The sequence below is a fragment of the Heteronotia binoei genome, chromosome 1 (assembly GCF_032191835.1).
Source record: "Heteronotia binoei isolate CCM8104 ecotype False Entrance Well chromosome 1, APGP_CSIRO_Hbin_v1, whole genome shotgun sequence".
Lineage (NCBI taxonomy): Eukaryota > Metazoa > Chordata > Lepidosauria > Squamata > Gekkonidae > Heteronotia > Heteronotia binoei.
The window spans coordinates 257,636,899-257,664,777 of NC_083223.1; the positions used below are offsets into that span (position 1 = coordinate 257,636,899).

General features: G+C 46.3%; 2 protein-coding genes and 1 non-coding gene across 3 annotated transcripts in view; 1 reads left to right on the forward strand and 2 right to left on the reverse strand.

Moving 5' to 3' along the window:
- Window positions 1-2,771: 2,771 nt before the first annotated feature.
- Window positions 2,772-10,636, reverse strand: LOC132582483 (microtubule-associated proteins 1A/1B light chain 3C-like). The gene is made up of 4 exons (XM_060254076.1): window positions 10,328-10,636; window positions 10,036-10,091; window positions 5,866-5,972; window positions 2,772-4,144 (listed from the first exon to the last, which is right to left on the reverse strand). Exons 1-4 carry the CDS (start codon window positions 10,365-10,367, stop codon window positions 3,982-3,984), a joined length of 366 nt encoding a protein of 121 aa, XP_060110059.1. The 5' UTR covers window positions 10,368-10,636; the 3' UTR covers window positions 2,772-3,981.
- A 4,426-nt stretch (window positions 10,637-15,062) lies between these two features.
- The window catches only part of LOC132582474 (dapper 1-A-like), a 32,551-nt gene continuing 19,734 nt past the window's right edge, over window positions 15,063-27,879 (forward strand). The window contains exon 1 of the mRNA XM_060254064.1: window positions 15,063-15,555. Coding sequence (XP_060110047.1) covers window positions 15,313-15,555 — 243 coding nt within the window. The 5' untranslated portion in view covers window positions 15,063-15,312. The remainder of the gene's footprint in view (window positions 15,556-27,879) is intronic.
- On the reverse strand, window positions 17,444-17,510 carry TRNAI-GAU (transfer RNA isoleucine (anticodon GAU)). The gene has a single exon. It is a non-coding gene; the product is annotated as a tRNA-Ile (tRNA).

Sequence of the window (27,879 nt, forward strand, 5' to 3'; positions counted from 1 at the left end):
ACCAAGGCCTTGAGGGAAAACAACTCAGGTCGAGATCTCTCTCTTCCCTGGCCTCTCCACAAGCTTTCTCCTCAAGCGAATCCTCACGGTTCCCTTCATTCCCCCATTTTCCTGGTCTTTTCTCCTGCACCAATCCTCAGCCCCCCTCCCCAGACTCTCATTCATTTCAGCTGTGTTAGATGTCCTCATGCTCCTCTCCCATTCTCCTTGGGAGGTTCCAGGGAAGACTGGTCGAAACTGGTTCCGACTGGTCCCTGCTGAGCTTTTACCTCCCTGATGGCAGCCTTGCACCCCTCTCTCTCTCTGGCCACCTGTTTTTCCTCTCTGCCTCCAGGTGCCCCTATCTGGCCCCCTCCTCCTGCCCGAATGCCAAGAATCTCAGCTCTCAGTTGCAGGCTTGCTCCTCATCAGAGAGCCAGTTTGGTGAAGTGGTTAAGTATGCAGACTCTTATCTGAGAGAACCGGGTTTGATTTCCCACTCCTCCACTTGCAGCTGCTGGAATGGCCTTGGGTTAGCCATAGCTATCTCAGGAGTTGTCCTTAACAGGGCAGCTGCTGTAAGAACCCTCTCAGCCCCACCTACTTCACAGGGTGTCTGTTGTGGGGGGAGAAGATATAGGCGATTGTAAACCACTCTTGAGTCTCTGATTCAGAGAGAAGGGCGGGGTATAAATCTGCAGTCTTCTTTTTCCAGTGCTGCTCATCCTGAGGCAAACCTCAGTCTTGATAATTCGCCTGAGGAGGGCCAGCAGATCTCGAAGTCCAGGACCTGGACATCAGGTCGAGGACACTGGGCAGCAAAAAAGGGTCAAAGGGGGGAGGGATGGGTAGAAAGTAATATATGGGATAGAATAAAAAAAAGTAATTATTAATGAAGTAAGAAATTGAAATTTATCACCATATGTTACCAATAAAATTGTTTGAAGACAAAAAAGGGTCAAATATACACAAGTGTTTTTTTTAAAAAACACAACTTCTCCATGATTATATCAAGGTTGTGCAGATGTGAATGGTTCTACATCCAAAGCTGGGTGGAGCACCACTGTCAAATGTTAGCCCACAAAATTCCATTAAGTAAAAATCTTAGCCCAGAAAGATTCTAACCACCCTATCTTCTATCCCAGTACAGTCCAACTTGAAGGGATCATTTAACAGGGGAAAAGCACTTTATTTTTCACAACCAGTCTTTATATAGAATTTTGAAGACCTTGAAAGGTTCCACATCATTTTGTGTGACAAATCTGACTTTTGAGCCATTTTCCTCATTCCATATATACAAGGGCTGGCTCAGGTTCAGCAGGGGTGGAGAGACAACCCTCATGTGCTCAGAGATATTCCGGTTGTTAAGGTTACATCAAACATATTATATGGTCCTAACATTGTGTGTCTGGGAGGTGCATAGGGCCTGTAATAGTCACATGGCTCTTTTGGTTGTTGGGTATTGCAGATGTAGCTCTATGAGCCGTGGCATGAGTACCGATGTTTTACAGCTTTCAAAAATGTTTCAAAGCTGATAAGTCTAAAAGAATTTACCAAATTCACTGCCATACACAGTGACTGTCAAAGGTAGGCATTTATCTGACTTCTAATGTGCCTGGAATCAACCAAGTCAATTATATTGCCAACTGGGCATTAACACTAGGCACTATGAGACGACGGATATTTTACACAAGCCTCAGAAACAAACAAGAATCAATGCATTTGTGAATCTAGCCTTGAGCTAGGAATATTCCTGCGGACTGTCCCTTATTGTACAGCCATTGCTCTTCATAGCCTTCAGGACCGCCTTTTCCCACAAAATAAGCCTTCTTCTGGCTTCTTACCTCCCCCTCCCCACTCTAAAGAAAATATGAGCCATAAAGTTTGCACATACAGCTCTTTATCTGACAGAGATTAAGTTGTACAATACCCATAATGCATTTCAGCCCAATGAGGCCCAAGTAAACCCAAGAGTGTCTGTTCACTCTTCCCAAGATTTCAAAAGGACCCTCAACGTACTGTGAGCTATTCCAAAAGCTTTTAGCTTTCTACTGTGTGGGAACAACTCCACAATCAACCTTCCTTTAAAATATGCTTGTGGTTAAGGGGCCAAAGCAAGATACAGGGACACACTAAGCACTTCTTCCTTCATTGGGAGCATCTACAGAAGCATGACGCCTGGGATTTAAACCTTTACCTCTCCCATATCCACCTTGCTGTTTCTCCAACTGAAAACAACCCCACAGAGCTAATGTTCATCCAACTGAAGCAGGCACAGTTATCATACAGCATGTTCACCCAGCTGAAGCAGATACAGGTATCATACAGCATGCCTTATCTTTACCTCAGTGAAACACAGAGTAGAGCCAAAAACAGCACAAGGGAAAAGGTTAGACCCCCCCACACACACACACCATTGTTCTAATCCAAATTGCTTGGCTACTAATTACAAAGAAAAGCACCTGTGAGCTGCAGCAAAGGAATTTTCCATCACCCCATTTGACTGCAAGTATATCCATTCATTCACTGTATTAGGTCATAAAAGTGGGGCAATATATGCTGGGAGGGCTTTTCTCCCCAACTTCAGGCCCCTTCCCTCCATCCCACTAGCAGCAAAGGCCCGTCCTTCTGTTGCAAATTGCTCATTTAAAGCTTCAGCTATAAGTTGGTCCAGAAGAAGAGTCTCTTAACTTCCCATCTCCGGATTTGCAGCAAGAAACGACCCAGGTATTTTGCCACCGCCATCTCTCCTCCTGATCCCACACTAAAAGACCAAGTGTGCTGTTGCCAACTTACACTGTAGCCAGATACTTCCAACTTTATTAAAACCAGCCACACAAAAAGGCACACAAATCTTAAAAGCTTTATACTCCATTACAGAACAGTGTTAGAATTAGCAGTAAGACTCTAGAACAGCAGTTTACGAGGCCTGGAAGGGAATTAAAATCTTGCAAAGGGCTCTGCTTTAAACCAGCAGCTGATGTTCTGTAAAGCTTATTTTAAGATCCTGGCAAGGCAATGGTTTGCATGGCCCCTGCTATTATCCCTCAAGCTTAGACCTCAAACAGCATACGTTGCTGCCAGTAGCAATGGTTAGGAAACACTAGAAAAAAGGAGGTGTCCACATGGACAAGAACAAGAAAAGAGATTTCACAGTGTGAAGACCAGTTTTAAAAACGTGCACTTTCTACTCAAAAATGGACCTATTACAATTGTCTTAAAAGTGGTTGGTTGACAAAAAAAACAAGTCTCTTTCCAATATTATTGGAGATATAGATGTATTTACCCTTGCTTTTTTCACCAATCCATTCATTCCCTCTTCAACGTGAAGATGCTCTCTAAACTCTCGTTCTCAATTTGCAGTGAAGCATCCCCCCTCCACCCTCATGCAGGATTTGCATCTTTATAAGGAAAAAATGTACCCAAGTGTCACGAAAGTTTCCAATAAAACCCACCACCTACCCCAGAGAGGAGGCAGTTTCCTGAAAGCAGCAATGATGCATGATGTAAGAAGGGTTCCATCTCCATTTTGTGAGAACTACTACCTATAGCAAGCCTCCCCTAAAACTTGCCCTTGACTGTTAATTAAAAGCTGTCATCTAAGGGTAGCTCAATCTATTCTACTTGAGAGGACCATAGCTATAGCTGCCTCATCAACAGTGCCCAGGTGACCCCTTGACACCTCAGGGCCCAGATCAGAACTGGAAGACTTTAGAGGGCCTAGAAAGGGCTCTGAATTGAAACACTGTGATATACAGAACATTGCATCCCCTCCCTAATGCCTATCACCCAAGAGGCAACCCAAAATATTTACTTCGTCCATTGGCAAGACAGCTTCCACCTTTCAGAAAGATCTCCAAGGGTGACACAGCAGAGGAGCATACATCCAGTCCAGCATTCTGAGAAGAACACAATCCAGTTTTTAAAGAGAAGGTGGGTGGTGTGGTCAGAGAGGCAGAAACTGATTTCAACCAATAATTTTCCCTGAACAGCTCAGTGCTGTCAGCCAAACACCTCCTGTGAGGCGTAAGTCATGTACAAGAAGCCGTCTTCATCTTTGTAAGCCGAGTACACTTCAGAAATGGTGGCTGACATGTTAACCATACTGCGGTTATTATCAGCCAGGAAATAGAAGGCTTGTGTGGAGCCAATGCACATTCTGTTTCTGAGGGAAGAGAGTAAGAAATATCATGATGTGAGAATACATTGTTTTTATTCTGTAATATGCCTGACATCTCAGTGAGAAAGGCAGTCAAAAGTAGATAAAACAAGGCTTGTGATCATACCAATTCTCCCCCCACCCCATGTGTAATGAGATATTTTTCCTCCCCACAAAACTAGATTCTCTTAAATCCCATTAATGTAACTGCAGCTTAAATCAGGCCCCAATACAGTGTGGAAACACTCGCAGCCAGGACTTTTGAGTAGGAACGCAGTTCCAGCCAGCTTGGTATCAAGGGGTGTGGCCTAATATGTAAATGAGTTCCTGCTGGGCATCTTCCACAAAAAAATGCCCTGCTTGCAGCCTATCACAGGGGTGGCCAACGGTAGCTCTCCAGATGTTTTTTTCTACAACTCCCATCAGCCCCAGCCAGCATGGCCAATGGCTGGGGCTGATGGGAGTTGTAGGCAAAAAACATCTGGAGAGCTACCGTTGGCCACCCCTGGCCTATCAGATACTTAACCCCCTTGGTTCTACAACCTGCTAGGGCCCTCCGGACATTCCTTTTGTCAGGGTAAAACTGCAGTGCCCAAGTAAACACAACTCTTCTAAAAATAAAACTGCAGAAATACTTAAGGGTTTATGTATAAATATATGCACTATTATAAGTTATCTTTCCAGCAATCCCACATGGGAGGCTGGTGTTCTGTTAACTGAATGGGAGAGCTGCAGTTTAGGGGAACTGCAGCTTGACTAAGACCACCCACGGTGGCTCAGTGGTAGAGCATCTGCTTGGGAAGCAGAAGGTCCCAGGTTCAATCCCTGGCATCTCCAAAAAATGGGTCCAGGCAAATAGCTGTGAAAAACCTCAGCTTGAGACCCTGGAGAGCCGCTGCCAGTCTGCGAAGACAATACTGACTTTGATGGACCAAAGGTCTGATTCAGTATAAGGCAGCTTCATATGTTCATATGTTCAACATATTAACTGCAGAGGAGAGATTCAAGTTGGATTTGAGCTGCCCTAACCTGGATAGCCCAAGCTAGCCTGATCTTGTAAGCTAAGCAGGGCTGAGTCTGACGGTCAGTATTTGGGTAGGAGACCTGACAGGGCTTTTTTTGCAGCAGGAACAACTTTGCATATTAGGCCACACACCTCTGATGTAGTCAATCCTCCAAGAGCTTACAGTAGGCCCTGCAAGAAGAACCCTGTAAGCTCTTGGAAGATTGGCTGCATCATGAATGTGGCCTAATATGCAAGAGTTCCTGCTACAAAAAAAAGCCCTGGGAGACCACCAAGGAATACCAGTGTCAGGACATAGAGCATGGCAGTGGCAAACCACCTCTGAAAATATCTTGCCTTGAAAACCCTACAGGGTAACCATAAGCTGGCTGTGAGTTGAAAGCAAAAAAGTCTATGCATGTAGTGGCTTATCAGCTCCAAGTCGAATTACAACAATACAGTAATCCCACAGAGTTTTCCAAAGGAAGAGGAGATCCTGAGGTAACTACTGTGGACTTGCCAAAGCCCAGAGGAAGGAAAAGTGACTCAAGAGGATTTCTCATTGATACAAGAGACTTAGGTTTGTAGCCTTCCTGGTACTCAGACCTTAGAGGGACTAAATGACGGCTAACACTGGAGGAATGCAAAAATCAACACAACTCAGATCATCCAAAAGCACCATCCCTGTGGATCAAGATTCACGGCACAGATAAACTGATCTTACCGGATAATTGAGACAAACTGGCCCATAGTGAGGTCTTCCGGAACAAGAAATTTGACCTTGCTCATGACGGGCAGTATTTTCTCCTTGGCATAGCGCTCCAGGATCACCTATGAAATAAGAATGCAGTTGGCTTGGTAAGGTCAGTGGTCCAGGCTCATCTCATACATTGGCTCATCACATGTCTCCAAGATGCTCAAGCAAGCAGGGAATGGGAAGAGCCCTTTGTTTGCTCCCATCAAGATTCAAAGGTACACTGTCCACAAAGACCACGTCACTTAGCCCGCCCCTCTTCAGCAATTAAAAAGATAAAGGTAGTCCCCTGTGCAGTTTCCGCAAGAAGGGTACTCATTTTACCAACTTCAGAAGGATGGAAGGCTGAGTCAACCTTGAGCCGGCTACCCGAACCCAGCTTCCACCAGGATCAAACTCAGGTCATGAGCAGAGCTTGGACTGCAGTACTGCAGCTTACCACTCTGCACCATGGGGCTCCTCTCCATATTTGCCTAGCCCTATGTTTGCATTTCCTAGCTCCATGTTCGTAGCGGATACAACAATTCAATTTTAAGAACCAGTAGCAGGCACAAAATATGAGTGTCCACGTAAAGCTATCAAGCTTCTGGGTGAGTTTTATACTGCCCATCCCTACCTAGAGCCTATCTGTAATACTGCATTTATCAGATTAAATGCCCCAACTCAGTCGAGATTGAAAGGTGAACAAAACAGAGGAGGAGTGGGTTGGCAAGAGCAAGTTCCTCTGAAAATTCTCCTGGGATAATCTAGAGAGCTTAAGATATAAGAAAGGACTTTAAGGGTCACCACCTGCAATGTGAAGAGGAACTCAATTTCAGTAAGGCGTGGGAAGAAATATTCCACACCCAGAATTTTCACCCCAATATTTCCGTTGCTGGGACTGTATGTGCTCAGGAACCCACTTGCACTCAGGTGACGGAAAGGTGCCCATAGGGTCCAAAATATTGGGGGATCCCTGGGCTACACCATTTCCAACTTTGAATGTGTATGGAGTGCCTCATTAAAAAAAAAAACTGGTCAGGAAGATTCAAGCCCCAAGATGCTAAATTTCTATGTGTGGAGAATTTCTGCATATGAGGAACCGTTATGTGAAGACATCAGACAGGCTTCCAATTCTGCTATCATTTCACAGAATATGCAAAACAGAAAGAGTTCAGGAAGGCATTTCTATAAAGGGAACAGAACAGTGTGGAACAGCTGAGATGCTTGCTTTATATGCGAGAGGACAAGTCTATTGCAAAGTTAATTGTCTCTATCAACTTCTGTTATCAAAGTTCATTGTCTCTATCCTTTGCATGCTTGCTTTATATGCGAGAGGACAAGTCTATTACAAAGTTCATTGTCTCTATCGACTTCCTTTTCTTACATTTCTTACATTTGTTTTAAGATCTGTAAATCTACCTTTCCACATTGTATCATATCATACCTGGATACCATTGTATCATATTATATTTTTTTCAGTGCAGCTGTTGTTTGCGCGGTTTCCCAATTTCATAATCCTAGTTCTCCCGTATTGTCTATTGAGGCCCTTGCTGTTTGATTAAACTGCTTATTAAAAAAATTTTGTAACCTCCCCCTTTGCATCTCAGTGAGAAAAGTGGTCCATAAATTAAGTAAATGAAAGTAAAATGTGACTGCCCACTTGCAGTCGTGAGTAGTGTAATTCAAACACAGACTGATCCTCTCAGTGAAGGTAGCGCTTCATTGGAATTTTACTTTGAAGTAAACACACTAAGGCTGCAATTACACACACTAAATAATGCACTTTCAATCCAGTTTCAATGCACGTTCCAACTGGATTTTATTGTATGAATTGGCAAAATCCAGTTGGAACGTGCATTGAAAGTGGATTGAAAGTGCATTATTTATGTTGGAAATCAGTCCTAAAATGGCTGACTGATTCCATCTTAGTAATAGTAATGTTGTTTCTGCAATGTCATGCTGAGTTATGCTGCATCATGGCCCAGCTGTTTCTTGTTACTGAGGTAAGGTGGAATGACCTCACCTGTAATTAGGCTTTATGCTGACTCACAGAGCTGATGCAACCTCTGGTGAGCTTGCATGATTGATGTGTGTATTTAGGGAAGCTCAGTGAGCTTGCTCTTCCTGCCTGTAAGGATTGTGGGTACTGTGAGACTCACCGTCCGGGCGGCAGCAAACACTGCTTGTGTTGATCCTGTGCTACTGTGCTTGGATTGTGCTGTGTATACTTACTGGTGTATACTGTTATCTACTGAAGTGTGTACTGATTACTGTGTATGACCTTGGCCTGGCAACGACTCTGAATATTGGATACTGTCCTGGTAAATATATTCCACTGTTGAATACAGTTGTCTCTCTTGTCTATTAATTCCTGTGTTTGCCTGTCCCTCTTCTTCAGTGTTTTTCTGCTGCACGCAAATTCTCTAACAATTTAGTGTGTGTGATCGCAACCTCACCTAACTACCAACCCCACTGAAGCAACACAGTTCAGGAACATTTGCCAGGTTAGTACTGCTATAATTATAGAGTATTTAAAAAAACAACAGCCGACCACCACATCAGACCACTAGGCATTAAGCAAAAAGGATATGCACTTTCAGCATGCACCCTTACAACAGGAGGGCATTTCACTCCATACAAGCCAGAGCCCTGCAAGGACATTTCATTTCTCCTTTCTCCCTTCCCTGAAAGCCCCCCAGGGCAACTTACATCATTCTCCTCTCCTTCTTTGCATCACAGTCTTGTGAGCTACCTTAAACTAAAAATGGGTGATTGGCCCACAGGGCTGTCAGCTCTGGGTTGACAAATTCCTGTAGAATTTTTTTTGGCGGGGTTTGGGGAGGCACTTCAGCAGGGTATAATGCCATAGAGCTGGGGTGATCAAACTTGTTTAATGCAAAAGCCACATAGAATAAATGTCAGATGCTTGAGAGCCGCAAGACATGAACGTCAGATGTAGGAAGAAAGGAAGGAAGCTTGGGGGAAGTGGAGGTGGAAAGAAAGCAACTTTAACTTTAAATGTGTTCTCCAAGCTGCCGGCTGGCTTGGCGAAGTGACTAAACGGGACAAATGTCTTCCCCAAGCCAACCGATGGGGCTTCAAGAGCCACACAATAATATGTGTAAAAGAGCCACATGTGGCTCCCAAGCCACAGTTTGGCCACTTATTATTATTATTATTAATTTCATTTATAACCCGCCCTCCCCCACCTCGGCAGGCTCAGGGCGGCTAACAACATTCCATAAAAACATACATGCCATAGAGACCAACTTGCAACGCAGCCATTTTTTCCAGGGGAACTGATCTTTATCAGCTAAAGGCCAGTTGTAATTGAGAGATCTTGATCCACCACCTGGAGATTAGCAATCCTATGACCACAGTCACCCAGCCAGGGGTAATAGCGGAGCTGGGATTCAGACTTGGGTCTCCCAAGCCTAACCTGAAACTCTAACCACTACCCCACACTGGCTTGTGGGGAGGGACTACTATTGAACAGTAGCAAGGAAATAACATTGGGTTAATCATGCAACTGGGGAGGTATCCAGTCACCCAATGGTCCTGCCATTCCTGGAAAGAGCCCTGACTCTTCCTGAGAGATACCAAGGCCCGCAAGCTGGCAATTTCAGATCTGCCCACCCCCCCAGTGCAAACTTGGGAGTGCTTTCCAGGTTTCTTGTGGAGGGAAAACTGACTTGCCTGTTCATGGTTTAGGGTTGCCAGGTCTGTGTTGGGAAATACCTGGATGGAAGTGGATCGAGGAAAGAGTGGAGTCTGGGGAAGGGCCTCAGCAGGGTACAATGCCATAAAGTCCACCCTTCAAAGCAGCCATTTTCTCCAGGAGAGCTGATCTCTGCTAGCTGGAGATCAGTGGTAAAAGCAGGAGATCTCCAGGCCCTACCTGGAGGCTAACAACCCTCAACACAGCAAGTTACTAAATGGATAATAGATTGAATGTACTTTGGGAACAGTCACCTATGAACTGAAATGGGAGGTGTCTAGTGTACACAGTTAGGTAGAGCAGCTTGTGTGAAAAGTTCCATTTAATGGCTGGGTCTCCTACAAACACGCATAACAGAGCAGAGCCTCTCTCTATCTCCTGCCCCTGGGCCACATTATTATTCACCACTGTTAAATAGAACAATACCCCCCAAACGTTACCGGTCGTTTGCAGGGAAATTTGATGCGAATAGAAGCCACTTCACTCTTCCTGCAAGCTGGAATAGAAAAAGTAAAGTCCCATCAGAAACAAAAAAACCTCATTTTTTTCCTTTCAAGTTAGTTTTCTCTCAACAAGCAAAGGAAGGACACAAAACAAATTACGGCCGCGGCCCCCACCCCACAATTTACTGCAGCACCTCTAGCCAGCAGGGAGCGCTCCTAGCCGGGAAAGTCAATTTGCAATACAAAGTTAGGGGCGTTTGCACAGGCTGGGAATAGAGTCGATACTTACCAAAGGGTTTTCTGTGTTTGAATGGAGGGCGCGGATCCATTTTCGGCAGAAAAGCGGCAACGAAAGTAACCCCCCTTTTTGGGAGGGGGGAGAACAGAACGAGAAACAACGAGCCCTCAATATAGCTTTACTAACAAATTAACTGCCGCTTAAATCATACAAGTCCTTCTTCGGAGGCGACAAGGGGAGGCGGTGTGGTTTCAGAATCGGGACCTCCCAGTAGTGTTTCCGGTGGGCGGACGCAGAGCATGAACAGGGGCTGGCCGCCAGCTTTATTTTATAGTCCTCCTCAATGCAATTGATTGACATGAACATCAACACCTGCTATCAGGACAGGAAGCCTTTCTTCTTCACCCTCGCACGATTAACTGTTGGGACTCATTGCCGCGTTGTGTGCTGCAGACAAGTTCTTTCAATAAATAGAATCGCCACGTGCTAGGGCAGCAAGGTGTCGAACTCGTTATGAAGGCCAGCTCTGACCTAAATGAGACCTTGTCATGTCGGGCCCATTTTAAGATTAGGTAGCAGAGATATAATTTTTTTTTAACGTTTTATCTTTAAAAACAAAGATTTTTTTTAAATAAAAATAAAACTTGCTTAAAACATTAGCACTTGTTGGTCTTAAACAGGGGTAGCCAAAGTTGCTTAATGTAAGAGCGTCTAGAATAAACATCAGATGTTTTAGGGCTGCAAAATATGAGAGCTGCAAAACAGGGAGGGAATAGATGGGGAGGAAGGCAGAGGTGAAAAGAAAGCAACTTTAGCTGTAAATGCATTCTCCAAGCAGCCAGCTGGCTCAGCTTGGAGAGGTGATTTAAAGAAACGAATGTCTTCTCCAAGCTGGCCAGTGCTGCGGTGGGGACTTCAAGAGCCACACTATATGTATGAAAGAGCCACAGTTTGGCCACCCCTGGTCTTAAAGGTGCTTTCCTTGTATTTCTCCCATGGGGTCCAAGGAACTGGGCAAAGGAAGCTCTGGCTCTTTCCCTCCCTCCCCAGGGGACCAGGAGGGGGAGAAGCCTCAACCAATGGAAAAAATCGAGTTTTGTTCTGTAGCTCATGTGCAATTGAGCAAGCCTTGCAAAGCAAGCTGAGATGCAGAAGAAAGCAAAAGAGAGGGAGAAGAAGGCAGATGGTAGCCAGTTACTCCTCGTGGGGCTGATAGGAGCCTTCCGGGGGGCCTCATTTAGCCCCCGGCCCTATGTTTGACACCTTTGTGCTAGTGCATCTTTGAGTTTCTGCTTGGTATAGTAATTAGGAGACTGGGCTACAAATCTAGAGGTCTCTGGTTTAAAATGTTTGGAGGTTTGACTCATTAGGTGACCTTGGGCAAGCTGTTTGCTGTCAATCTCAGGAATCTAGGAAGCAGAGTGAGTATAATAATAATAATAAATTTATTCTTATATCCCGCCCTCCCCCGCCGAAGCGGGCTCAGGGCGGCTCACATGACATGGTTTACACCATGATTACACTAAAATCCATCAATACATTAAAAACAATTAAAATAGTTAAATACAATTCAAATTAAGTTCATTAACAATTAAAATGTATCAAATATAAATTAAGTTAAAGTGCCACAGTTCAGAATGTATATAGGATGGCTAGGTGGCATCTCCGGGTGCCATCTTAAATGCGAGTTGACAGAGGGTGGTTTTGCAAGCCCTGCAAAATTGATTTAGGTCTCGCAGGGCTCGCACCTCCTCTGGTAGTTGGTTCCACCATTTGGGGGCCTTTGTGGAGAAGGCCTGCTCCCTAGTTGCCTTCAATCTGGCCTCTCTTGGTCCAGGGATTTTTAAAAGATTTTGGGAGCTAGATCTCAGTGCTCTCTGGGGAACATATGGGGAGAGGCGGTCCCTAAGGTAGGCAGGTCCTCGGCCATATAGGGCTTTAAAGGTGATAACCAGCACCTTATAACGAACTCGATACACAATCGGCAGCCAGTGCAGCTGTACGTATTCCCACCGTGGTAGTCCCACTAACAGCCTGGCTGCTGCATTCCGCACTAGCTGCAGCTTCCGCGTTCGGTACAAGGGCAGCCCCATGTAGAGGGCATTACAGTAGTCCAGCCTCGAGGTGACCGTTGCATGGATCACAGTTGCCAGGTCGCTACGTTCCAGGAAGGGGGCCAACTGCCTCGCCCTCCTAAGATGGAAGAAGGCAGATTTGGCAGTGGCAGCTATCTGGGCCTCCATTGTCAAGGAAAGCTCCGGTAGCACTCCCAGGCTCCTGACCCTGCGCACTGGTATCAGTGACACACCGTCAAAAGTTGGTAGGGAGATCTCCCCTCCTGGCCCGCCGCAACCCACACAAAGGACCTCTGTCTTCGATGGATTCAGCTTTAGCCCACTCAGCCTGAGCCAGCCCGCCACGGCTTGCAACGCCCAGTCCAAGTTTATAGGGACATCGTCAGTATAAATGGGCAGTCTTTGCAGTGGAGGACGGTAAGCAGTGGAGTGCTGCAGGGCTCTGTACTGGGTCCCATGCTCTTTAACTTGTTCATAAATGATTTGGAGTTGAGAGTAGGTAGTGAAGTGGCCAAGTTTGCAGATGACACTAAATTGTTCAGGGTGGTGAGAACCAGAGAGGATTGTGAGGAACTCCAAAGGGATCTGTTGAGGCTGGGTGAGTGGGCGTCAACGTGGCAGATGAGGTTCAATGTGGCCAAGTGCGAAGTAATGCACATTGGGGCCAAGAATCCCAGCTGCAAATACAAGTTGATGGGGTGTGAACTGGCAGAGACTGACCAAGAGAGAGATCTTGGGGTCATGGTAGATAACTCACTGAAAATGTCAAGACAGTGTGCGATTGCAATAAAAAAGGCCAACGCCATGCTGGGTATTATTAGGAAGGGAATTGAAAACAAATCAGCCAGTATCATAATGCCCCTGTATAAATCGATGGTGCGGTCTCATTTGGAATACTGTGTGCAATTCTGGTCACCGCACCTCAAAAAGGATATTATAGCATTGGAAAAAGTGCAGAAAAGGGCAACTAGAATGATTACAGGTTTGGAACACTTTCCCTATGAAGAAAGGTTAAAACGCTTGAGGCTCTTTAGCTTGGAGAAATGTCAACTGTGGGGTGACATGATAGAGGTTTACAAGATTATGCATGGGATGGAGAAGGTAGAGAAAGAAGTACTTTTCTCCCTTTCTCACAATACAAGAACTCATGGGCATTCGATGAAATTGCTGAGCAGTCGGGTTAGAACGGATAAAAGGAGGTACTTCACCCAAAGGGTTATTAACATGTGGAATTCACTGCCACAGGAGGTGGTGGCGGCTACAAGCATAGCCAGCTTCAAGAGGGGGGTTAGATAAAAACATGGAGCAGAGGTCCATCAGTGGCTATTAGCCACAGTGTGTGTGTGTGTGTATATATATATATATATATATATATATATATATAAATTTTTGCCCACTGTGTGATACAGAGTGTTGGACTGGATGGGCCATTGGCCCAATCCAACATGGCTTCTCTTATGTTCTTAATCTCTGCAATATGGGACTACTAACACTGGCCTACCTCACCGGGTGTCGTAAGGATTACACACACTAAAGGACAGTATGTGAAACACCTTGAACCCTCAAAAGCACTGCATAAATGCTACAGTGGAGAAGAAAGAGGTCATGTTACAGAAGACAGTGACTGTCTCTTCTGATTCAGAAAGGAAAATTTAGGCTCTTGTGAGGGTCAGATATATTAAGAGCCAAGGAACTTCTATAGTCAGAGGCAGTATATCTGCAGGAGTCTGGCGCTAAATTGTTAGAATGCCAGATAGATACCCTTGATATCATGTTGAAAGGAGTTCCTCTGGCCAGTTGTGTGCTGTCTGAGAACTAGGAGGGATATAAATATAATAATCCAATATTATCAATTCTGCCACTGTGGCACAGGGGGTTAGACTGAGTATCAGAATAGGATCCGGAAGTCGTAGGCTGCAGTCACACAGACTAAATAATGCACTTTCAATCCACTTTCTAACTGGATTTTACTGTGTGAACTGGCAAAATCCAGTTGGAAAGTGCGTTGAAAATGGTTTGAAAGTGCATTAATTAGTGTGTGTGATCACAGTCCACCCTGCTATGGAAGCTGGCTCTCTTTCTCTCAGTCTAACCTACCTCACAGAGTTGTTGTTAGGATAAAATGGGGAGAATGATGTCCCAAACTGACTTGGGTCCTCACTGCGGCAAAAGGTGGGTATAAATAAATGAAGGCCAGGCCCTCAGATGGAGAGTTGCCAACAGGCCTGGAGGGGGGAAATGCCCTGTCCGTTTAACAGAGGAACAAAGGACGTCATTTACCAGGTGCTGATACTTATCTCTCCTTCATTTCCACACATTAAGCCTCTAGTAAAGGGCCAGGACGTTTTTCTCCAGGTCTGTTGGCAACCCTGCCCCCTTCCCATTTGGCAAGAGACTTTCTAATTATGGAGGCTCTATCAGGCTCCACTTTTGGTTCTTTCTTCTTTCTATGACGCTGGGAACATTTTAATCTTTGATTCAGCCCTTGAAAATATATATATCTCTTTTTAAAAAAATCCATGTTCAGAAATCGGGCCAAAGAAAACGAGCTTGGAATGTCAAGGCCATCTGGTTTATTAGCTCGCTCGCTCTCTTTTGTAGGAAAACTTTTTTGCTCTTTAAGAATGTTTTATCTAGTTCGAGCCAATCAGAAACTGGGAGGGGGGGCGAGGGAGAGAGGGAACCTGTCTCCACGTGACTCTTTCAAACCCATCCCCTTTGTCTGAACTGCTGTTTTCTTCTTGGCCAGGCGGAGAATTGCAGAAAGTCGCGGGCACGGAGCGCTTTCTCCGCGTCGCCAACGCGGTAGTCGTTATTGCCCGGCATCTGTCGAGGTGCCTCCCCGCTTTTTCTCCACGGCCCCGCTTCTCCTCCGGTTTCTCTTTACCGCGAGTTTTCCAAGGGTAGTTTTGCCGTTAGCTGCCTCCTTCTCCTCCTGAAGTCTGCGCTCCTCCGAAGCGCATGCAGCCTCCTCTCTCCAAGAGGCAGCAGGAGGTGGGGGGAGCGGATCCCCAGCCCGGGGGGGTCATGGCCCGCAGAGCCGTGCCTCCCTCGCTGTGGTCCGGCAACGAGCGGCTCCGCATCGGGGAGCGCCTCCAAGCCAGCCTGGCGGGGCTTCTGGAGCTGGATCTGCTGCGCGAAACGCAACGGGAGACGGTGGAGCGCGCTCTGCAGCGCAGCCAGGAAGATGGAGACCGGCAACAGGTGAGGCGGGGGGGGGGGGGCGGGTTGGGGGGCGCTGTGGCATCGGGGTCTATCCCGAAGGGTGGGCGAGCAGCAGAAGGAAGACAATGGCTACTTTCTGGCGGGTTGGGGCTTTTTACAGATGGTGCTGTTGGCTGGGCTTAGCGGCTCTTGGTCTGATCCAGCAGGGGAACTTCCTATGATTTCCTGAGACTCAGTTAGAAAGGCAGACAGACTAGAGACCAGTGGTGGGCAAACTCTGGCTCGGGAGCCACATGTGGCTCTTTCACACACACTGTGAAACCCCCACTGCGCTGTTGGCCAGCTTGGAGAAGGCATTTGTCGCTTTAAATCACTCCAAGACAAGCCACCCAGCGGTTTGGAGAACACATTCAAAGTTAAAGTTGCTTTCTTTCCACCTCTCCCCCCTCCATCTATTTTCCTTCTTTGTGGCTCTCAAGCATCTGACGTTCATCTCTTGTGGCTCTCAAACATCTGATATTTATTCTGCATGGCTCTTACATTAAGCAAGTTTGGCCATCCCTGCTATAGACAACTTAATAGCACATAATTGTCCAGGGATCTCCAGGAGGTATCCTTGCTCTGATTACATTGAAAGCACTTCAGTGGCTCCTGGAGCATTCTAGCCTTTTTATTACAGAGCGCCAAGTAAGACTGAGCTTTGCCCACTTTTAGCCAAGAGCAGAAAGTGGAACTGGTATGGTATAGTGGTCGGTGTCAGACTAGGATTTGTAAAACCCTGATTCAAATCCCCTCTCGGCCTATCGAAGTTTGTTGGGTGACCTGGAGCAAGTCACATACTCTCAGTCTAACCTACCTCACAGGGTGGTTGTGAGGATAAAGTGGAGAAGGGGAGAATGTTGGGGATGAACTTCCTGACAGAGTGGAACAGGCTTCCTCAGGAGGTGGCGGGCTGTCCTTCCCTGGAGGTTTTTTTAAACAGAGATTAGATGGCCATTTGACAGCAATGCGGATTTAGAGGGAGGCATTTGTGAATTTCCTGCATTGTGCAGGGGGTTGGACTAAATGACCCTGCCAACTTCCAACCCTTCCAACTCTATTATATTCTATGATTCTGTGACCCATTCAGAAGAAAAGAGGGGCATCAGTGGAGTGAATACAGATTGCAATTTTTAGCAGCAGACTGCTGGTTAATTCCAGGTGACCTGTGACTCATAAGAACTCGTGCTAGAATGAATTTTAGGGTAAACAGTTATAATTCCATATGTTGTTATGAGTTGAGTAGGGTGCCTTGCAGCACGACAAACAAGAAAAGCATCCCTGCCCCAGGGATTTTACAGTCTCACTGGGGTGGTGGGAATGTTTGCAACAGGAGGGGAAGATACGAAGGTAAACAGCAGAAAGAAAATGCCAAAGCAGCAGAACAAAGTTTGAGTCCAGTGGCCCATGCACACTTCTTCAGACACAGTGAAACAAGATGTTCAGTCTTGTTCTACTGCATCTAAAGAAGTGTGCACGCACACGAAAGCTTATACCTTAAATAAAACTTTGCGGGTCTTAAAAGATGCCATTGGACTCAAACTTTGTTCAGAAAAGAGTGTTCCTTTTAGAAGTTTTGCTGGGGTGTGACAAATAAGCAACTGGAATGGTGGACTGAACTGGATATCGCCTTGATTCAGCAAGGGCCTTGTTACGTTTGGAAGCGAGATTGCTTAACACAGACTAGTCATGCCCCAACTCTTATAAGATCTTGGGTCTGCATTCTTAGCTGATAAATATAAAATGAAGCGGTGGATGAACATATGAAGCTGCCTTATACTGAATCAGACCTTTGGTCCATCAAAGTCAGTATTGTCTTCTCAGACTGGCAGCGGCTCTCCAGGGTCTCAAGCTGAGGATTTTCACGCCTACTTGCCTGGACCCTTTTTGGAGATGCCAGGGATTGAACCTGGGACCTTCTGCTTATCAAGCAGATGCTCTACCACTGAGCCACCGTCCCTCCCACGGATGGTGAGGGAGGGAGTCTGATTTTTAAAAACCCACCACCAACCTTAAGTAGATCACACAAGATTAAAATTAGGGAATCCCAGGTTTGAAGTGTTTGAATGGGTTTGTGAATATATGTAAGTGAAATGGCAGCAGGCAGTCAGTGTGGGGAGAGGAAGGTGCTTCAGAGGGGACTTCAAGAGGGTCAGTGGGGTGCATCATTCCCCCAGAGCAATAGGATTTTGGATGAGATGGGATCTCTGGACAGGAGCCAAGAAAAACAGCCTCCAGGGTGCTGCAGATGAGACAGAGGGAATGTGAGTGGCGGAATGTGGAGGCTACGACAAGAAGGGTAATGGGGGGAGGGGTGGAAATGGGACTCTCGGTAAGAAGTGGGGGTTAGTTTGGGGGTGGAGGAGTCTGGTTTGTAGAAGTGGGGCACGCTGAAAACCTGAGTGAGGAAGGGCTGGGATGAAAACTTGGAAGACGAGACAGGTGTTTGGAATGAGGAAAGAAAAAGAGGTTGTGATTGCCAACGTGGCAGATGGGTAATTAATGTGCGAGACAAGCTTTGGAAAGGAGGGGGGGGAATGTGGGAATCAGGCTTTTTGGAGCAGTGCTGTGTTAGAGGGACAGAGAAGGGGGAAATGGGGGTTTCTGCTGGAGTGGTTCTCAATGACATCAGAATGGTTCCCATTAAATACATGCAAACTTGTGCCATTTCTGGTTCATCCCGGATAGTTTCTGCCCCCTAGATTCAACAGTGGCAGCCTGAGATATGTGTAAGAAGGCACCCCAAAAAGCAGGGGAACTTAGCCCTTAGCAACAGTCTTAGAGGTGTGCCCTTGGAGTTTGTTTGGATTGTTTTGTTTAGCAATGTAGCATAACAGGCAGCTGGGCTAGTTGCCTGACAAAGAGCCTTGTGTTACTCGAAAACTTGCAGAAATAACCAGGAGTCTAGTGGCATCTTGAAGATGAACATGTTTAATTCTAGCATACATTTCTGTAAGACTAGAACAAAGTGGGCTGCAGACCCTGAAATGCCAAAATAAAAACTTGTTGGCCTTTTAGATGTCATAGAATCATAGAATTGGAAGGGACCTTCAGAGTCATCTAGTCCAACTCCCAACAGACTCCTGTTTATTTTTGTTGCAATAGACAAAGGCAGTTACTCCTCAAGAATTACTACCATTGAAAGATTGGTAGTATTTTTCCAATGTTGTTTCCCTTTGGTTCTAAGCTACTTCCATCAAATCAGTACATTTGTTGGGTGGATTTTCCCGCATTAGTTGGATGAAAGAGACATTGAAGGAATTTATTTGGGATTCACCCTGGGAGAAGAAGATGGTGTGTTAGGAATTTGCAAGCATTTGAATTGCATAGAATTCCTGTCATCTTGATGAAGTGTCCTGTGTAGCTCCTGTGCACAAGAGGAAATTTAATTTTTTCTCACTTTAGGGACTGAAGCCTTTACCGTGTGAGCTTGAGCTTTTCATTCCTCAAGCTCACAGGGTAAAGGTTTCAGTCCCTAAAATGAGAAAAAATTAAATGCCTGTAATCAGTCCAGAGATATCATTTTTGTTCAACCATCTGTTTTTCACCTCTTAAACCTATCTTGCTCTTCAGCTCTGGCCATATCCATATCATATTGGAAGGACATGGCTAAATAACTTGTTCTCTGTGAGCCAGTTTGATGTAGTGGTTAAGTGCATGGGTTCTTATCTGGGAGAACTGGATTTGATTCCCCACGCCTCCACTTGCACCTGCTGCAACGGCCTTGGGTCAGCCATAGCTCTGTCAGAGGTTGTCCTTGAAAGGGCAGCTTCTGGGAGAGCTCTCTCAGCCCCAGCCACCTCACAGGGTGTCTGTTATGCGGGGGGGGGGGGGGGAGGTAAAGGAGATTGTGACTGCTCTGAAACTCTGAGATTCAGAGTATAGAGCGAGATATAAATGCAATATTATCATCATCATCTGAGAACTGAGAATTCTGATCCATTTTGGCAGTTGTGAGTACAGAAACAAGGGGGGGGGGGAATTCTGGATTAATTAACCTTTTCTGAAGAAGAGGTTGCAGATACCCAGCCGTTGCCAATCCTCACAAAACACACAGACTCCTTTTCATTCTACACTTAAACCTGAATCTCTGTGAGTCTTAGAGAGATACAAGGAAAATTTCTGCCCTTTTGTCATTTCAATCAAGAGGCGCTGTTCCTTTTCTTGCTCACAGAAAGCAGGGTGCAACCTGATACCAACGATACTGCTTTCTTTCTACTTGCTTGTGAGCATTAACCACAGCAAGATCAGGCTTTTAAAACCACAAAAGCCTGAAACATATTTAGTTTTTCTCCTCCTCCTCTCCTCTTCTGCTTTGTAATATCCAGCCCGCTGAAGGTGACTGGTGAATTGCAAAAGCTCATGTTCTTTTGGTAGGTCCTAATAAAAAGCGTTATGCGGATTGTATTTTGTTTCAGGATTCTGTTTTCAACAAGAGCCAGGAATGACATCACAGCGATTTAAAAGTGCACAGGGAAATGCTTTCTTACACTCGTTGAACCTGGGACTTTCCTGCACACCGCCAGGGCTGAGCTCTGGACCGTCTCCAATTTTCCAAGAGCCTGAGGCAGAGGCTTTCCCCCCAGTCCTGTTCCTTGATCTTCTTTAAAAGAAGATGCTACAGATGGAACCCTCCTGCGTGCAAAGCATTTGCTTTGCCACGGAGCAATGTGCTTTTCATTCTTTGAGGGCCCCAAGATCCTTGGGGATCAACCTGAGATTCTGCAGAGTTGATCTTTCTCCTGACCCCTTCCCTGGCTTCCACATACCAGGCACTTTATTGGACTGTTTTGCATTTCTCAGCCTGGCTGGGTCAGAGTTCCTTTTGGAAATAACATCTCTTCTTTTGTATGCTCCAGTCCACCCGAAGCAGGGAATCTGAGAAGGAAGGCACTCTGGGGAATTCCTTTGGCCTTCCAGGCTGCTGTTTGAAGCCCAGGCCTCTACAGTTTTCAGCCTGGGAGGCAGAGGCCAGGTTCTTTGCTCTGCAGCTTGGCTTGTGAGATGTGGGCGTTGGCCAGCTGGTCCCCCATGCGCAGCCAGGAGAGCAGAGCAAAACAAAACACCTGTTGTTCCTGACACGCACTTCCTGGTTGGCACGTCTCCTACCTTGAACTCAGTCATGAGGGAATGAGCACCTGTCTGACGTGAGTTCTGCATTGTGCGCAAACCAAGAGAGACTGGAGGGGGGGGGCAAGTTCTTAGAAAAGAGCCTATTACCCACATCCAATGCACCTTCCCCTTGATTGTTTTGTTTTTCATACATACTCTCATTAATTTTTTGTTGTTCAGTTGTACAGTCACTTTCGACTCTTTGCGACCCCATGGACCAAGTCATGCCAGGCCCTCCGGTCTTCCACCATCCTTCGAAGTCTGCTCAAATTTGTGTTAGTTACATCAGAAATGCTGTCCAGCCATCTCATCTTTTGCCGTCTCCTTCTTTTTTTGCCTTCTGTCTTTCCCTGCGTCAGGGTCTTCTCCAGTGAGTGCTTCCTTCTCCTTTGGTGGCCAAATTGCATATCGCAGAGAACTCTGGGAAGCATCCCCACCGCATGGTTCTTGAGCCAAGCAAGGGCTCATTGGGCCTCGCTGTCTCACTGCAGGAGCTGTGCACAGCAGAGGAAGACTGTGAATAATGGGCATGCTTTCCTTCTCATTGAGAAGCCCCTGAAGGGTTTTGTTTGCCCCAGGGTTCCCCAGAGCACAGGGGGAATGCCATGACATTACTGTAGGCATCAGGAGGCTCAGAGGGGTGGCAGGTTTCCTGGTGCAAGGAAGTTGTCTTTGTGCTGTGCCGCTTGTTGTACAAATAAAGCACAGTGCATACGTGTAGCAGTTCCCGCCCGTTGCATGGGTTCAAGAGGAACGATTACCAGAAGCAGCTGACTGTCTGCCAGTTCCTTGTTACAGAAGAAGACAGTTGGAGGGGCTTGATTCGTGTGGCATAGTTCTTGCAAAGGCATGGAAGGCTTTGTGTGTTGCAGTGCCCCACTGAACATTTTTTTTTTAAAGAAGCAACAACAGACACGCACAAGTCCCTGAACCTAGGAAGCTGGAGGCGTCAGGGAGGAAACTATCTTCTCCTTGAAACACTAGTTTTCTATGCTGCAGAGAGTTGCTCATGATCTAGTATACATTTATTTACTTCCCTGATGGGGACCCAAAGCATTTTATGTTGTTCTCCTCCTCCTCCATTTAACTTCACAGCAACAACCCTGTGAGTTAGGGTTAGGTTAAGATTGTCCCCTGGTCACCCATCAAGCTTCTGTGGCAGTTTGAAATCTGGGTCTCGCAGATCCTAGTCTGACATCCTAACCACCCTAAAGGTCTTGACTACACCACACTTAGATGGGGGAAACATGAAGTTGTGGGATCCCTGCCTTGCAGTGTGACGTGGTACAGTCCAGCAAGAGCTGCTTGATCACTCTGTTGCATCATTCAGCTCTGATGCTGTCTCTTAGTCTGTGTAGCTGTGGCATGAATGAGGCTTTTGATGTGATACTTACCTGGTTGCACAGGTGGGCCTTGAATCCTTCATTGTTACTTTGTTTGTAGTTCACCTTTCTCTGTGTTTGTAGTCCACCTTTCTCATTGAGACTCAAGGGGGGGTGTTACCAAACGAGAAAGCAATGCAGTAAAAATCAGTATAAGACTTAACATGTTGCAGTAAGCAGTGTGCCTTCCTTGAAAATATGGAGATTACTTTTACAGCTTGTCTCCCCCTGCCCTCCTCCACTTCTCCTTCCTTCCTTCCTTCCTTCCTTCCTTCCTTCCTTCCTTCCTTCCTTCCTTCCTTCCTTCCTTCCTTCCTTCCTTCCTTCCTTCCTTCCTTCCTTCCTTCCTTTCCTGCCTTTCTCCCCAGTGGGGCCCCCAAAGTGGCTTACAGCATTCTCCTCTCCTTCATATTATCCTCACAACAAACTGTGAGGTCGTTTAGGCTGAGAGACCGCAACTGTCCCAAGGTTACCTGGCAAGCTTCCATGACAAGAGTGATCCAGGTGGGCAGCTGTGTTGGTCTGAAGCAATAGAACAGAGTAGGGGGTCAAGTAGCACCTTTAAGACCAACAAAGTTTTAATCAGAATGTAAGCTTTTGTATGCATGCATACTTCTTCATACGAGGGGATGGGGTACAGTGAACTGAAATAGATATAACTGGTGGGTTAAGAGTGTAGACTGATACAAAGTTAGGATCAAATGGCAAAATAGTGTAATAAACTGGAAGACCATTTGGTCTGGATAGCTTTTGCATAGGAAGCCAATAAAAGGTAATAAAAATTGCCTGTTAATTGCTCTTGCTACAAGTCTAGGTAAAACAAAAGGGCATGTATTTCCTAGTGATGTTCTTGTCCACCTAATGTGTTTTTTTTGACATGTAAAGTATATTATAAACATCATTCTAGTTTGCCATTAGAAAAAAAAGTTTAAATTAAAATATAGTGAAAATGGGTTAAATATTCAAATCCTGCATCTCCCAGGTACTAGTCCGACACTCTTAACCACTACACCACGCTGGCTTTCAGTGTTCTTTGGTAATATGCGGATGATAAACACCATGTATAATAAAGTTAGAGTCCAGGGGCAGAGTTCAGGGTGTGAGTTTTGTGTACAGCACACTGCCTCGGACAAAACACCATGTAGGTAATGCATGGGGAAAACTTTGTATCCTTAAATAATTAGCCTCTTTTATAATAATAATAAATAATAAATTTTTAATTTATATCCTGCCCTCCCTGCCGAAGCAGGCTCAGAGCGGCTTCCTCAAGTGGACCCTCTTCTTTCCCCTCTCCCCTTTTTAAGCAGACAGCTTTTTATGGGGGCATATGGATGCCTGGACAGATGGCGGCTGCCATAAAGGTCTCCTCCTCGGGAGGGGAGAGGCCTGGTGCACACCCATGAACCTAATCATGGATAAACAACTTTATCTTCCAGCCTGGCAAAGGTGGGTGGTGCTTCTGCAGGCTGGGGAATGTGTGAGCTTAACGTTGGGAAAGGTTCCAGGTTTGTTTGTTCTGAGGGGTGTGGTGGGGGGAGAGATCCTCCCAGCAACTTGGCCTAGGAGGACCTTTTATCTCTGTGGAGGTGGGAGGAAACAGAGGTCTGGCCAGTGGGATAGCTCACGCTGTCGGGAGCAGCCACAGGCCTCTTTCTCCAGGGTTCGACCCAGCTGGCCATCAGGCAGCTTGTGTAGATGCAGGGAGCGTAAGAAAAGCCCTGGTGGATCAGGCCCCATGTCAAGCCGTTCCAGCATCCTGCTCCTGGGAAGCTTGTAGGAAGAAGATGATGATATTGGATTTATATCCCGCTCTCCACTCTGAATCTCAGAGCGGCTCACAATCTCCTTTATCTTCCTCCCCCACAACAGACACCCTGTGAGGTGGATGGGGCTGAGAGGACTCTCACAGCAGCTACCCTTTCAAGGATAACTCCTGCGAGAGCTACGGCTGACCCAAGGCCATTCCAGGTGCAAGTGGAGGAGTGGGGAATCAAACCCGGTTCTCCCAGATAAGAGTCCGCACACTTAACCACTACACCAAACTGGCTCAGGCAGACGACACCAAACTGGAAGGCAGACGGATTCTGTCCTCACGGTCCAGTATCCGGCTTCCACCAAGATTCCATTGAGGTTTTTTGTTTACGTTATTGTGACTCATAGTATTGATAGACACACATTCATGAATGGTCAAATACATTCTGCCCTGCCTGCCCTCCAAGGAACTCAAGGCAGTGAGCATGATTTGCCCTTCCTCCATTTTATTCTCACAAAATACCCTTGTGAAGTAGTTTCTCAGGCAACATAGGTCTAAGCCAATGGGGAACAGAGGCGGCTGCCTTGGGCCCCCAACTTAGGGTTGCCAGCTCTGGGTTGGGAAAGACCTGGAGATCTTGGGGGTGGGGCCTGAGGAAGGTGTGGTTCAATGATTTCAATGGGATATAACACCAGAGTCCATCTTCCAAAGTTGCCATTTTCTCCAGGTGAACCGATCTCTGTTGCCTGGATATCAGTAATAGCAAGAGGTTTCCAGCTGCTACCTGGAGGTTGGCAACCCTACTCACATTTGGGGGAATTCAAATGCCCATGGCCCTGCCCCATCCCCAGAGGAGGGGAGAATAAAGAAGAGCAGGCTCCTACTGCTGCTTCTATCTGCCCTGTCTGGGGGATCAGGCAGCTGGCTTCTGGTGGTAGGAATAGCTCCCACTGTGGCGCAGAGTGGTAAAGCTGCAGTACTGCAGTCCAAACTTGGCTCACAACCTGAGTTCGATCCTGGGGGAAGCTGGGTTCAGGTAGCTGGCTCATGGTTGACTCTGCCTTCCATCTTTCCGAGGTTGGTAGAATGAGTGCCCAGCTGGCTGTGGGTAAAGTGTAGATGACTGAGGAAGGCAATGGCAAACCAACCTGTAAAAAAGTCTGCCATGAAAATGTTGCGAAAGTAGCGTCACCCCAGAGTTGCTTGCACAGGGGATCCCTTTACCTCACATAGGGTAAGGGCCACCGCTTGTAGAGCCCTGGGTGGGAAGCTGGCAGTGGGGTGGCATTAATTGTGAGGCTGCATCCTGGATTTTTGCCCAGGATCCCAGAATTACTAAGACCATCCCTGCTCTTGGGATGCTAACCATCATGTAAGACAAATGTTTAGCAACTAAGCAAGTCTGACAAACCGGGTTCCTGCTGAGCTATGCAAGCAAGTTAGGTTTATCATACTATTGTTTGTGGACAACACCAACATATTTCTGGCTATGTTAGGAATTTGCAGATTTGGCCATTACAATTGATATAACGCAGGGGTGGCCAAACTGAGTCATGAGCCACATGTGGCTCTTTTATACGTGTGTCTCTCTCAAAGCCCCCGCCACCCCATCAATCGTTTGGAGAAGGCATTTCTCACTTTAAATCACTTTCCCAAGCAAGCCAGCTGGCAGTTTGGAGAATGCATTTAAAGTTAAAGTTGCTTTCTTTCTTCTCCTTCCTTCCTTCCTTCTTCCTTCCTTCCTTCCTTCCTTCCTTCCTTCCTTCCTTCCTTCCTTCCTTCCTTTCTTTCTTTCTTTCTTTCTTTCTTTCTTTCTTTCTTTCTTTCTTTCTTTCTTTCTTTCTTTCTTTCTTTCTTTCTTTCCTCCCTCCCTCCCTCCCTCCTCCCTCCCTCCCTCCCTCCGATGTTCATATCTTGTGGCTCCCAAACATCTGACGTTTATTCTCTGTGGCTCTTGTGTTAAGCAAGTTTGGCCACCCCCGATCTAGTGTATGCAATTAAAATTCTAGATTGGCTTTGTTGTATGGTGTTCTGATACTGAGTTGTAGATTACAGTTCAGACTGGTTTTCAGTTTCTGCTTTTCAGTTTCGGGAGTTCTCTTACCGCTTTGCCCTGAGCTGGATGGCCAGGCTAGCCCAATCTCAACAGATCTCAGAAGCTAGCGAGTTTGGCCCTGGTGGCTAATATTTGGAATGGGTGACTATTAAGGAAATCCAAGGCCTCTGTGCGGAGCCAGGCCCTGGCAAACCAGTTCTGAGCATCTGTTGCCTTGAAAACCCTCTGGGGTCACCATAAGCCATCTTGACTTGACAGCACTACATGCACTGCTTTTTGAGTTCCAATTCCAAATATGCAGAACTATGGCTGTTGGAACTGGATTTGAATTAGGTTGGAGCCTTACGTTTAAATCCTCCTCTAGCCCTTTTTTTTTTTACCTCCGCCTAGGTTCTCCTTATCTGTTAAGTGGGAGCAATATTGATCGAGTTCACAAGGTTGTGTTGTAAAGGCAAACAAGATAGGAGATCATTGTAAAGCAATTTGTCTGTTAAAAGCTATGAAGTAAAACTGCTTGTCTGTAGGTTCCCAAGGAAGTGTTTTTTTTCTTCACCTAACATGTAATTAACTTATGGAATGTATCGCCGCAAGACAGGATAATGGCTGCTGGCTTTAGATGGCTTTTTAAAATAGGATTAGACAAATCCATGGAGGATATGTCTGGTGGTGGCTATTACCCTTTAGAATTAGGAATGGAACCTTCATGGACAGAGTATATTAGTGTCGCAGCTGGGCTATGAATCAGACTGTCCTTGACTTGGAATCTTGCTTGCTTCTTTGAACTCCCTGGGACACCTTAGGCAAGTGATATCTCTCAGTCTCCCTCTTGTAGACTTCCTGGAAACATCTGACTGATGTTGGACACTAGATTCTTGACAAGGTAGATTTTTCTGATCCAGCAAGGCAATACTTTAGTCCAGTGGCCCCCAACCTTTTTGGCACCAGGGACCAGTTTTGTGGAAGACAATTTTTCCACAGACCGGTGGGGGTGGGGATGTTGGGGTTTTTGCTGCCCCAGACTGACCCCAAGCCCACACCCCATCCCTGCCACCCATGGGGGTCTTTACATAAGGAGTAGGTGAAGGTCTCTGCATCACTCCACAGCCTGGTTGCTAATTGGCCATGAACCTGGGGTTGGGGACCCCTGTGTTAGCCCCTTGTAGATGATAACACCATCAAGAGCTATTAGCTGATGGAAACAAAGAACCCTCCATGTTCAGTGACAATATACATTTGAATATGGTTTACTGGTAGGCAGATAACAGGTGGACAGCTGCAGGGCTTTTTGTTTGTAGCAGGACCTCCTTTGCTTATTAGGCCACACACCTCCTGATGTAGCCCATCCTCCTGGAGCTTACAGGGCTCTTAGTACAGGGCCTACTGTAAGCTCCAGGAGGACTTTCTACATCAGGGGTGTGTGGCCTAATATTCAAAGGAGCTTCTGCTAGAATTCCATCCCTGGGCCACACACCCCTGATGTAGCCAATCCTCCAAGAGCTTACAGGGCAGTTCGTACAGGGCCTACTGTAAGCTCCAGGAGGATTGGCTACATCAGGGGTGTGTGGCCTAATATGCAAAGGAATCCCTGCTATAAAAAAAAGCTCTAGTTGGCTTCATGCTGGGCTTGTGCGTTCCCGGGAACAGCCAGCCATTTTGGGTGCAGGAAGTTGGACTAAAGGTAAAGGTAGTCCCCTGTGCAAGCAACAGTCGTTTCCGACTCTGGGGTGACGTTGCTTTCACAACGTTTTCATGGCAGACTTTTTACAGGGTGGTTTGCCATTGCAGTCATCTACATTTCCCCCCCAGCAAGCTGGGTACTCATTTTACCGACCTCGGAAGGATGGAAGGCTGAGTCAACCTGGAGCCGGCTACCTGAACGCCGGGATCAAACTCAGGTCGTGAGCGGAGCTTAGGACTGCAGTAGAATCATAAAATCATAGAGTTGGAAGGGACCTCCAGGGTCATCTAGTCCAACCCCCTGCACAGTGCAGGAAACTCACAAACACCTCCCCCTAAATTCA